The 13,517-nt window shown below is 35.8% G+C and overlaps 1 protein-coding gene across 1 annotated transcript in view; it reads left to right on the top strand.

The window, feature by feature from the left end:
- LOC129232077 (catalase-like) overlaps positions 1–13,517 on the top strand; it is a 66,731-nt gene that overhangs the window by 40,331 nt on the left and 12,883 nt on the right. Inside the window, exons 6-10 of the mRNA XM_054866343.1 lie at positions 3,354–3,536; positions 6,275–6,466; positions 10,200–10,352; positions 11,072–11,198; positions 13,339–13,484. Coding sequence (XP_054722318.1) covers positions 3,354–3,536; positions 6,275–6,466; positions 10,200–10,352; positions 11,072–11,198; positions 13,339–13,484 — 801 coding nt within the window. The remainder of the gene's footprint in view (positions 1–3,353; positions 3,537–6,274; positions 6,467–10,199; positions 10,353–11,071; positions 11,199–13,338; positions 13,485–13,517) is intronic.

The following is a 13,517-nucleotide window of genomic DNA, read 5'->3' as shown; positions in this document are numbered from 1 at the left end:
CATTATTTGTAAATATACTGGCCAACCAAAAGACCTTTCAATTTTTCTATTACGGGCAAAGCCGTGCGGGTACCACTAGTAAACTATAAAGTAATAAAATAAATACTGCAGACCGTAAACATAGAATAGATCGCACAATGTCACATGCTAGTTAACAGTGAGCTACTTTTCTCTGCCATCTTCAATGTTTCAGCAGATTTCTTTTCTCTTTAAAAATGAATTGAAGTATAGCAAGCAATGGCGTACCTAGCAAGGGTGACACCCGGGGCGATAATGTGTGGTGCCCCCCCCCCCACCTATAAACGCAAAAAAAAAAAAAGATTTAAATACTCTATGAAAACATAAATATTTCAGAAACAACTACATTTGTGTTAGCGAGATAATGTACTTAAGAGAAATAAAAATCAAAACGCTATTCATATAACTTGCCCTAGACGCATCTGTGCAGAACCGTTGCGAGGTCTAAAAAGTAAGGGGGAGTAGGGTAGACCGACCAGTGAGTGAACACCACCCAGTGAATGAACAGCGCGTCATTTTTTAAAAAAAAAAATAAGCTTCCAAAATTTTTTTTCTAAATAAATTCACTACAAAAGCGTTCTTTATTGATATTCTAAGCTATCTGATACCTGATTGGTTACTTTGGATACGTATTTTTTTCCTGGAAAAAATTGAAATTTTTACTGCCGTGAATCGTTTTTTCTCTTTTTTAAAATAATAAGGCTGGTTTCGTGCTAGCAATTGTTTTGATACATATTATTTTTATCGATAAATTTTATTTTTTATCTCTACGAAAGAAAAATTAAGTATTCATATTTAGGCTATGGATTTGAATTGTTTCAGTCAATGCAGAATGCGTAGATTTTCAGGTAGAGGGGTGTTCAGTCACTGGGTACGAAAAATTGCGAAAACCCAGTGAATGAACAATGGCAAAATTTCTTTATATATTTTCATTTTCGTACTTTTTTGTAATGCAGATAGTTTTATATGCTTATTTATTTATGTATTTCATTATATATTTTATAATTTCTTTATTTTTGTCTTTGCAAACAATGCACTTTTTACTGAGTTTTATCTTTTATCTATCTATATCTCTATCTGTATATTAACCTACCTACCTACATCTATCTTTCCATATCTTTATCTCTCTTGATAGATAGACAGGTAGATAGCGAGATAGAGAAATAGAAATATAAAAAAATAAGAGATAAATAGATATATAGGTAAATAAATATAGAGATAGAATAGATAGATCGATAGATTTATTGATAGATAAATAGATAGGTAGTGGTTAATAGATAGATAAGTAGATAGAGAGACTAATATAGAGATAGATAGATAGGTAGAGAGACTGATATAGAGATGGATACTAGATATATAGACAGGTAGATAGACCGATAGATATAGATAGGTAGATATATTGATAAGGAGATAGTTAGATAGATAGATAGATAGACAGGTAAAAAAGCAAGTAGATAGATAGATAAATAGATTGATTAGGATAATAGATTGGTAGATATTTAGATGTACAGACAGGTAAATAGGTAGATAGTTAGGTAGATAGACATATAGATAGATAGATAAGTAGATAGATAGATTAAGTAGATAGATAGATAGATAGGAAGATAAATTTATAGATAGATAGATAAATAGATTGATTAGGATAATAGATTGGTAGATATTTAGATGTACAGACAGGTAGATAGTTAGGTAGATAGACATATAGATAGATAGATAGGAAGATAAATTTATAGATAGATAGATAAGTAGATAAATAGATAAGTAGATAGATAGATTGATAGATAAGAATATAGAAAGATAAGTACATAAATGTATAGGTAAGTACATAGATAGATAAGTACATTGATAAATAAGTAAATAGACATATAGATAGACCGATAGATGTGTAGATAGAAAAATAGATAGAAAGATATATTGATAGATGGATAGAGCTATAAAAAGATAGATATAGATAGACAGAAAGATCTCAAAGAAACTAAGATTCTTTTTGAATCAAAATTGATCATGTTCATTCACTGGACCAATTTGTGTTCATTTACTGGTTGGAGGTGTTCATTCACTGGGCTGTTGTGTCATTTTTTCTTTAAACACCTTAAAAAGTCGGAAGCGGTTCCATTTAAGTTCCCGCGATTTTTTGGAGATATTTACATAGCTCAATTAAAATGTTTTAACTATTACTATCTGTATATTATAGAATTTAAAATTACTAGGATTTTTAAAAAATGAAATTGTGCTTAACTGTTCATTCATTGGTCGGTCTACCCTATGAACTTGATGGCCTCTTAATTATTACAAACGTATCTCAAATGCAGGGGAAAATAATAATTTTCAGTTTTTTGGTTTAAGAGGAAATCATTACTAAGTCTAAGTTCTGACAACATGAACCTTATCCAGAGTATAATATTCACTCCATGGTGTGGGATGGGGGTAAGGGGGGTCCGGGGTCTCTCCCCCGGAAATTTTTCAAATTTGTAGTCTAAAAAATGCATTTTAGCTTTATATTTTTTCATAAACTTGCAATTCCTCTTTGGGTGTAACCCTCAAGACGGATGATACCCGGGGTCTGGGAGACAAGGTTGTGTGATGAATCTCGTAAAACTTTGGTATCCCTAAAGAAATACTTATGCAAGGAATGGGATAAAATATCAGTAAGTGAGCTGCGGCCCACAGCCGAAAATTTTGTGACACGTTTAAAGCTCTGTTTTAAAGCTAAAGGTAGCCATTTTGAAAATTGGTGAACATATTAGACGAAATGATGTATTCATATTTATTTTGATGTTTGGTCGTAATATTTTCAGTAGCATTAAAATTAAAATGTATCATGAGTGCCGAAATTATATTTGTTACCCTGTAGAAAATCAGCCATTTCGTTACCATATTTTCCACAGTGAACCATACCTGACTGCAAAATACCTTTTTTCATGCGGGCTTTGCAATACATTTAAATAAGAAATGCAGTCATTGATTCTTTGCGACAGGAGACTTCGGAGAGATGGTAAAATTATCACGTGAACAGTTATCTATCTTTTGTTCTCAAGGTAGCAGTAAGCAAGTCGCCAAGAACCAAAGTTGTCCAAAAGTTCCCTAAAGCCCTGGTTTCCTAGGAGCGAATCACCGAACTTCGACGTCGCTCCTAGCCGTGACGCTGAAATCATAGTTAAGTTGATTTCAGCGTGGCTATTCACGACGTCGATTTAGCGCGGGCGCGCATGCGCAGAAAAAACAAGTTTTCTCCTCGGCGAGGAGCGACGCCGACGATCGTCGAGTTGGCTCCTAGGAAACCAAGGCTTAACGCCAAAAGTCGTCAAAAAATATATGCTAGATATCTCTTTCAGCTCAACACAAGAACTTTTTGGACATTCCTTTCTCTTGTTCCGGAATCAATGGCAGTAGTTATCCTCTTGTTTTCATCGAAAGGAATTCCACTAAGCTATAGGCACATAGATGGTTTCGCTGTCAACACCTTCACACTAATCAATGCTAAAGGGGAAACATTTTATTGCAAATTCAATTACCTGGTAAGTTCCAATATTTTCATTTATCTCAGCAGCAATTTAAAAAACCCAAAACATAGGTTTCCATAAAAATTATTAAATTTTTAATTAAACTTAAGTTTCGTTTGACAGATTGAGAAACGTAAAAATTTTGTAATGAAAAGACAAAGGGGAGAATGGACTTCGTCTTTCAGAGAAAGTAGTTTCCTTCGTGCATTGGAGGTACGGAGACAAAATCATAGGAATTTTGATTGACAACCAAAATGCCACTTCAACTGATTTTTGGGTCATTCCATGCCAAATCAACGAGCCTCTGAAATTAACCCATCGTCGGTTTCTAAAAAATTTGCAGATTTTAGTCTACCCACGTGATGATCGAAAATAATATTTTTTTTTAGAATTTTTTAACCATTAGTGTTTTGTGTGAGACCTCCCAAAGTACTCGAAAGGTGCAAAAGTAATATTTCATTAGTTACAAAAATTCCTTTTTCCTAGTTTCTATAGTAGTTAGGTGTCATTTTAAAGCTCTTTTATTAGGCTTTCACATGATATGTCACTTGGCAAGGTTACGTGATATTAATATTTTAAGGTCATGCAAATCATTATTTGACCTTGAATATTTTAAAAAGTATATTCTTTAAAAATCTGAAAAAAATATATTTTTTGCTTACTAATGTGGTTTACACGTGGTAAAAATTTCAGAATGAGACAGCAATTCGATTTTACTGAAAATTAATTATTCCTTTCCAACTAGCAACCGCACATTGGGAAAGTTGCAGTATTCTGCGGAATCGAAATATTTCATAATTAATTTTCAGTATGATCCCACTGCTGTCCCATTCTGAAATTTTTACCGCATGTAGTCCCACAATAGTAAGCAATATATCTATATATTTCTTTCAAATTAAAAAAAATCTACTTTTTAAAATATTCAAGGTCAAATAATGATTTACACGATATTAAAATATTAATATCACGTTACCTCGCCAAGTGACTTATCACGTGAAAGCCTATTAAAAGAACTTCAAAATGACACCTAATATGACACTAGCTTCTATAGGAGATGAGAAAAAATAATTTTTGTAACTACCAAAATGTCACTTTCTTCCATTTTCTGATTACAAAAAAATCTAAAAAACTATTTTTTTTTCTATAATCACGTGGCTAGACTCAAACCTTAAATTTTGCAGAAATCGATAATGGATCAATTTCAGAGGCTCGTTGATTTGGCATCGAATGATTTTTTTAGCTATTCGGAATCGAAAATTTGCACACTGCATGATAAAAGTAGTTGATAACGAGAGGGTGTTTACAACATTGATTACAATTAAAAACTTGTTAAAAACCGTTTTGTTTGGAAAAAAAGCGACATTAATTACCGGTCTTCTTAACTATACAGGTCTTTACTTTTTTTCTTCCTTTGAAGGAATTACAACCTCGTTATATGCGAAAACGTTGAAGTGAGAAATGGTGTACTAGAGAAAAGTATTTCCTTCTTGTTGTGACTTCACACCATTGCGAAAGCAACAAAATACGTCTGTCTCAACAGAGAACTGTAGCTGTCAAGGGTGCTCCGATGAAAGGTCAATGTGGCCTCACAAAAATTCTCTTATTCGACAAATTTTGTCTGACGATTCAGCAAAATCATTCGGCGAAACTTGGAGTTCCATTCGATAAATTGGGAATTCTCCCCCCCCCCCCCGACCCCCACTGCCCAAATTTAAGTTCAAAATGCCCCTGGTTACTTAGTTGGTAAGCAGCGAGGATTGAATTTCTTCATGATATCATAGCATAGTTAACAAATCGTGGTCCGTTAGAAGCACAGTTCTTCATTATGACGTACTCAAAACGTCCAATGAGTTATAGTTTCTTCAAGACGATGGCGTGGAAATACTGTTCAATCACGGATTGTATGGAATTAGCAAACGTCCAGTTAAAACAAGCCTATCTGAAGGAGAGGGAAAAGTACAAATTTAATGCGAGTGTTCCGCTCATTTGATTGAGTCTGCTTAATTTAGAGGCTGACATACATCAGCAAAAGCTGACATCCCTAAAAAGTAATAGATGCGCTCATTTCCGCCTGCAAACCGGATGGTTGCCTTTCCATGCAGTTCGTGATCAAACAGTAAAATTAGATCGAACCAATGACGCACAGAAAGTTAACTAAATTTTTTCATTGTTTTAACTAGTGTGAATTTAAAATTAAAAATTCTTTTTGGGCAATATGATATCCGACAAAAGATTAGCAAAATACCTTTTGTCGGATGTCTTTTCATTCATAAGCTGACTTCTTTTTTATTGAAAAAGACATTCCTTGTAACGCCGAAAAACGTGTCTGCAGTAACCTGCAAGTTTTGTGTCATTTCTAATTTTACTTTCCTGCGCCAAAGTATTTATTTACGTCTATGGTGAATTTAGCCTAAGAATTCTTGAGTTACTTGATTGGGCATGATTAGGTTGTGCTTCAAGCTCACATTTTGTTTTAACCTTAGAGCAGGAATTTGTAACTGAAGGGAGAAAGCCCAATACATCGACTAAGAAAAGTTGGGGCAAAAACTACAAGTACGTGGCTGAACTACGACGAATGGTTGGCACGTTTTCTGTGAAACTACTCTGATATCTTCCAATACTTTAACGCTATCATGTGAGTTGGGATTACTTGTTTAAAGAACATAAGACTTTACTCAGTCTACCTTAGGTTCTAACTGATTGATCTTATACTGAAATACTTTAACATCTGTTAACACAAATCTCACTTTCAGACTAATCAGGGAGCACGAAACATGACAAAAAAGAAGGCCTTGAAATTAGCGGCTTTGGATCCGTATTTCCACGGGCGAGATCTTTACCGGGCCATCGAAAGTCAAGATTTTCCATCATGGACGCTATTCATACAAGTCATGACCGAGGAGCAAGCGAAGGAAGTTTCTTTCAACCCCTTCGATCCTACAAAAGTACGTAAAACTAGGTTCGCCAGATTTCTGAAATGTTCTACCGGAACACCTGAATTCCCCCCCCCCCCTTTCCAATACACCGTCGTAGGTATGCAAAAGTGTTTACAACCTTGGCCGGTTTTTAAACTACTTTCGAGGGTAGTTCCTTCTTAATGCCATGAATGAACAGTTATGGTTATTAATTATAAACCTATATCAGGGGTAATGATAACTCAAGCAGATATATTTAAACATTTTATTTTTTGCATATTTATATGTATTATGTAGAAGAAACACTTTGAATGAGGAATAAAAATTTGAAAATTTTCCTGTACTTTTCATTGTATAATTGGACTTTTTTTAAAAAGTCTTTTTTGGTTTTATTCTTGTAAAAACTTTCACAAACTAATCAAATATTAATTTTACGAGTCATTGTTACAAATGACAAAGTTATTATCCTAGGTACTCCTTCAATGTTAGTTATTTTTAGAATTTTTTGGTAATCGATTATCAAATTGATCTTTTTCCGGGACATGAAGGAAGCCGACCGGGACACCGGGATTTTGTCTGAAAACCGGGAGTGTCCCGGTCAAACAGGGACGTCTCGCAAGCATACGTAAAACAGCATACAACACGTATTTTGTTATAGTTAAGTTTTCATAAAACCGGATAACACATTAGACCACCAAATTTCGAAGCAAAGATGTCCAGTGGACGAAATGTGTCATACCGCGGGGTTGCTGATACTCGCAGATGTAAATGCATCTGCTTCCAGCTAGCAATGTCGCTCGGTAAGGGTAGCCTTCGTTCAGGAATAGAAAATCATCAAAACTTTTGAGCACTTGAGTGAAAACAATGAGAACTATAAGCATTTAGACTTGTGAAACCGTGAAAGATTACAAAACTAATAACAATTAAATTGTGTTGAAAGAGTAAAATTGTGAAAATTTCAAATTTGACGCATGATCACAAAAATTGCATACCCGTGTTTCGGGAAAATAAATATACCTTTTTTGAATGCAGAGATGTTCCTGTGCCTACCACAAAGGTGGGTTACCGGTACATAGGGTGGCCGCTCAATCTCTTCGGTCCGGACCAAGAGTCAAACAACCCACGATCCAGCAAACCAGACAGGAGTTGAGCCTTACTGATCAACCTTTCGATTTCGATTTCGATTCCGAATCACAACTGACTACAACTGTATTTATGTCGAGGACTGCATACTAAGTGCCTTGCCTCCATTATTTTTTTATACCGATAGATGGCAGCACCATCACCGGATCGAACAGTTAATGAGAATTTAGAACTAGACCATGAGCTAATAGCTACCTGGTGCTAGCACCCCCAGAGGTATCGTTTCACTTGGAGGACATTGAGACCACGAGCATATTTAACGTCGCCCAGTCCCCTTTAATGACGACGGTGGATCTTCGACCATCGAGGTTCGAACTCAGGACCCTCCGGCCCCGAATCCGACACTCTACCGAATCGGACTACCACGGCCCTGGTCAACCTTTGTACCTCTATTTTTTACAGTATAGAACAATTCGTTTCACTTCTTGAAATTGAGGCTATCAGCGTTTTGTATGTTTTTATGAACAGCATAAATGGTCTGCGTTAGCGTCTCGATGCGGATTGCCGATCAAATATGTTTTTAGTCTTTAAGTTCCGTATTTTAACTGATTCTAGACTCTTAGTTTTCAACAGAATAGTATGGTATACGAGGCGTGTTTTTAAAGTAAGTTCCGTTTTTATATAAAAAAGGAACGAGTACAGATAGAGCTAAGTAATTTAGTGCACAAAAATCTCCCAACTGCCGTGGTAGCCTGGTCGGTAAGGCATTGGACTCGGGACCGGAGGGCCTCGGGTTCGATCCTCGCTGGTCGAAGACCCACCGTCGTCATTAATGGGGACTGGGCGACGTTAAATATGCTCGTGGTCTCAATGTCCTCCAAGTGAAACGATACCTCTGGGGGTGCTAGTACTAGGTAGCTATTAGCTCCTGGACTAGTTCAAAATTCTCACTAACTGTTCGATCCGGTGATGGTGCTGCCATCTATCGGTATATAAAATAATGGAGGCAAGGCACTTAGTATGCAGTCCTCGACATAAATACAGTTGAAGTCAGTTGTGACTCTTGAATAGAATAGAAAAATCTACCAGCCTTACGCTATTTTTCGACATTGCTCCCGTGATTTTCCAAGCATTTGTCATAGCGTGGTACAGGTTTTTGTATACCTTTTCGTACAAAGTTATCGCCCGTTTAGTCAACCATGAGGACTCTTACAGGGCTTTGGCTGGGGCGTTTTTGAACATCCTCCGGTCTGCCCTCACCTCGCTCGCAGCATCTTTCATTTGTTTCGGCATCTAAAGTCTTTCTAAGGTGGTCTGTGGCACAACAGCAATAATGAGCTCAGAGAACATGGCTGACTACACAGGCGGCAATTTTCTATGAATAGGTATACAAAAACCTGTACCACGCTATGACAAATGTTTGGAAAATCACGGGAGCAATGTCAAAAAATAGCGTAAGGATGGTAGATTTTTGTGCAATAAATTTCTTTGCTCTATCTGTACTCGTTCTTTTTTTATATCAAAACGGAACTTATTTTAAAAATACGCCTCGTATTTTCATGATTTAGTAAAAGTACAAATAATATAGTGACTTACTCAATCCATTTGCAGTGGAGGGACACTTTTACGCATATATTTGCACTTTATTCTCGGAGTTTAAAAATTTCACTTGTAATTGTGATAATATTCGAATAAGGAATCATAATGTTTTCTGAAATGAAGTAACAACTTTCTGAAACGTTTATCACACCCGCAACACGTAAAAATCACTATTTTTCACGTGCAATTTTTTTTTTTTTTTTTTTTTTTTTTTTTTTAAGTTAATGCTCCATTAGAAGCCAAAGTTCTAAATATTGGGGATAAAGTAAAAATAAATGCCTAAAAATATCTCGTTTGTGCAATCGGATTGAGCAAACAAAGAAATTGCGGAAGAAACGGTCTGCCTGAGAATTTTTTTTTAATTTTCTTTTTTTGTATGAAAATAAATATTTTATGTTTATTAATTGAAGCAAACAAATCTCACATGGTTCCCACATAGCTTCGTTTTACGCTCATTAAAATGCATACACGTTTATAAAAAATAAAGTTCTGCTTTATCAATAACAGCAGCCTATGTAATAACAGATTTTTTTTTTATTTTTGCAATGATATAACTTCTTTAACTATTTACATAATATTCACAGGAAGCCTTCTTCTCAGCTTTCCAGTTTAGAGAACGGATAATACACACAAATTCTCAACACAATAAGGGTGCCCTTATAGGGGGGTGCCCTAGGGGGGCTCGAGCCCCCCCCCCCCTAGAAATTAAAACTTCCTTGCTTTTAGTACTGTTTTCTTTGCAAAAATGTAAAAGCATTTCTTCTCCAGCCATTACTGAATAAATTATTAAAATATCAAATTTTAATGTCTCTAATCTGTCCTGAAATCGGTTTTCATGGGGAAAATATCCTGCTAAACCATGGTTAAAATATCTGAGCCCTCCCCATCCCCCTCCCCTTACAATTTTCCACATGGGCGCCCATGAAACGCTCTATTCGCAAGTTTCATCTTTTTTCGCAAATAAATAAAGCATTTTGCTACAAATGCTGAAAAATATTAGATTTAAACTTATTTATATTACATGGAATAACATAAGTATGCAGTTTGGATTAAGCATAACTGAATTAAAGTTCTGTTTCAGGAGTGGAATCAAACAGAATTTCCCATGATTCGAGTAGGAAGAATTGTACTCAACAGAAACCCGACTGACTTTGATACTGAAGTGGAACAAATAGCTCTCTGTCCCTCAAATTTGGTGCCGGGGATTCAACCAAGTCCAGACAAGATACTTCAGGTACCAAGTACAGTAACGGCAAAGAAAAAACACCATCTTAACAGAATTAATGATGTTGTCGGCATTTAAGCAAAAATTCAAAATTCTGGTTTTGATATTATGTCCATTTAAACTCTTGCATCTTTATGAAAAAGAAAATTGTTTGCAGACATACAGATCCTACAGGGGCTAACTTAATATAATTATTAAATTGTATTGTGGCATACGCAGGGAAAGTCGATGGTGTCGCGTGGGTTTTGCTCCAGAGAACGTCACGCTGGTAATCCGAAGTCTTTACCACTTTGGCCAAAGAAGTCTATCAACGTCTAGAGAAATGTTGGCAGTGACATTTTTTCCCACGACATTTCGGTGGACATTTTGACCCCAAATCATGAAAGTCTAATCTATAAATCTATAAAATGAAAATTTCCAGATTTTTTTTTCCTTGTATCGAATTTCAAGTTTATCCTCTTCTTCTTTATACGTTTTTTCTCACAATTAGCCCAGGTATAGAATTGTTTTTCAAAGCTTATTTTTTATGAGAGAAAAACTGATGCATTACGTTAATAGGCAATGAAGCTCAATCGATAACTTGGCTTCAGAGTCACTTAAACCAAAGTCGCGGAGAGTGCGGCCTGTGGATACACAAGAACTCTAGCTTTTCTCAACGGAGTATTGTACATCAAGAGAAATTAACAAAATTATTCTTACATTTTCATCTTTTGTTGTCAAAATTTCAGGGCCGGATCCTCGCATATCCAGATGCTCACAGACACAGACTTGGAGTCAACTTTCATCGAATTCCCATCAACTCTCCGCTCCAGCCTCCACTTCACAGTTGGAAAGCTGGTTTCGCTGAAAATACAGGTAACTTTAGCTTATGAGCCTGGATCTATTGAACTGGGTAAAATGAATTTATTTTGGTTATAATTTGATTGCATATTAAAGTCGGATGGTAACGCTCATGATGGCAAGTCGTCAACACGTGAAAACAACATCAAACTCTGGCAAACATTTTCGATTGGAAAGAATGTTGATTATTTTGCAAAATGCGTTGTTACAGTTAATAAAAATTCAAATTTTTAGTTCTGTAATTTGTAGTGAATGTGTCGAATATTATCGCCTTTGTTTGTATTGGCAACAAACAGCGATATGCCTATTAGTTTAAGGACGGATCCAGAAATGCTTCAAAGAGGGGGAGGTTGATTTTTTAACTTATCTTTTACTAAGTATCTGATTACACATGCTTAGGGGGGGGGGACTGCGACAGCATTTTTATTTAAAACTACTAAAATATAAATATTTGCCAAAGTAGTTCTCAAACCTCTTCCTTTTATTTTCCGTTGAAAGAGGTACAGTTGGACCTCGATATAAGGTCACTCCACGGGACTTCATAAAACTGACCTTATAAGCGGGGTGACCTTATAACCGATTCATGTATATATTTATTGATAAATAAGGATTTATTTACAAGAACGTATACATTAATTCTTTTCAAAATTTAATACGTCCAAAAACATCAGTTAATTAAATTATAATTGTTGAATTGATTTGAACCAATTGAAATGTTGGGAATTCATAAGAAATTTTGAAATGCTTTTTTAAAACTTCCATTTAGAATAAAACTGCATTCAAATATGCCCAAGCAAAGAACTGATGTGCAACTTACCTCGCTTAAAATTACATTAATATAGGACTGACGCGTTTTTTCTTAGTTTAAGCACAATGGTTTCTAAGCATCTTCGGAAAATTTCCTTCGACTTTTAATGACTGGCAAAAAATTGCGATATGTACATACTGAGTGCTCACGTTACTGCTTCATATTTTAGTATCACTGTCGCAACACTCACTTTCTACTGTTAATTTACTACGTTAATAGTAAAAATGACTCTTCACTTTTTAAGGATCGTGTATCGCGTAAAATTCTTGGAAGTGAATCGATTAGGCAATGAAATTATTTAAAGAAGTCAGACAAAAGTGACCTTATAAGCGATTATTGTATTATGACCTGGCCATGTATCCATTTATACATAACATAGAATTCCTATTCAGCAAGTCGGGACTTTAGAAAAGTGACCTTATATGCGGGGTGACCTTCTAAGCGGGTGACCATATATCGAGGTCTGACTGCATTGTAAAATTACGTTTTAGAACTTCAATTCCTAATAATTCCGGGGAATGTTTCGAAACCCCCTCCTGCTACCATCATATAAGGTCGTCTAAAATTGAGCTTTTGAGATTTCCGTGAAACAATCTAAGTAAAGTTACTGATACATGCCCCCCCCCACCCCCAAACTCTATCTGAGATATCTGCTGTCACGTTTTTAAGACTTAAGTTTTGAGAAATGTCCGAATGAAGACCTCCAAACGCACATATCCTCCTAACATCGCCGAAGATCGTCTAAAATTTCCTTTTAAAACTTCAATTCTGAAAAGTTTCCGGGAGAAAGATTTGAACTCCATTCCTTTCTTTAATCTCATACAAAAGGGACTTGCGTTTTAGAGCTTCTAATTTGGAAAAATTGCCCTTGCAGGAGGGGCGATCGCCCCTCCCTTGTATCCGTCTTTGCATTTTTTATTACTATGCTTTGTAGTGAACTAACTCATTGTACCGAAAAATATCAGCAATTTTCAAGTTGACTAAATAAGGAAACTAGTAGCCAAAACTGCAATGCTACGTTTTGTGGTGAATGTATTGCATCGAATGCTATCTTCAATGATCCTGTTGGCGACAAACAAGTAAGAGCTTTTCCACCTCCAGCTCAGTCACTTCCTATGCCGGGCTGATGAGTGCTAATAAGCATGAAACTGCAGTCCTCGGCTGGAATGACTGAGCTGGTGGTGTATTTTATGTAAACAAGAAAATAGTTTCTAACAATCTTCCTTACAATCGAATTGTACCAGATATTTTTTTAATCAATATTTCATTGCTCTGACTACTTCTTTTTTCTGGGAGCTAAGTATTACGATCAATAACAGATCCATTTCTTTTCTCCAAACCATTCAGAAGGCAAATTACGAAGCAGTGTCAACATACTGAGGACTCTCCGCAATGAGGTTGCACTTGAGACTCCATATGACGTTTGTGGCCAATCCAAGAGACACGATTCTTTGAACGAAGACAACTTCTCACAGGCTAGAATTTATTACAAAGTAAGATATTCTACGTCATATCTGACCTGTGGA

Source organism: Uloborus diversus, chromosome 1 (genome assembly GCF_026930045.1).
Source record: "Uloborus diversus isolate 005 chromosome 1, Udiv.v.3.1, whole genome shotgun sequence".
NCBI lineage: Eukaryota > Metazoa > Arthropoda > Arachnida > Araneae > Uloboridae > Uloborus > Uloborus diversus.
Note: the sequence above shows the minus strand (reverse complement) of the source record. Positions and strands in the feature narration are given on the sequence as shown.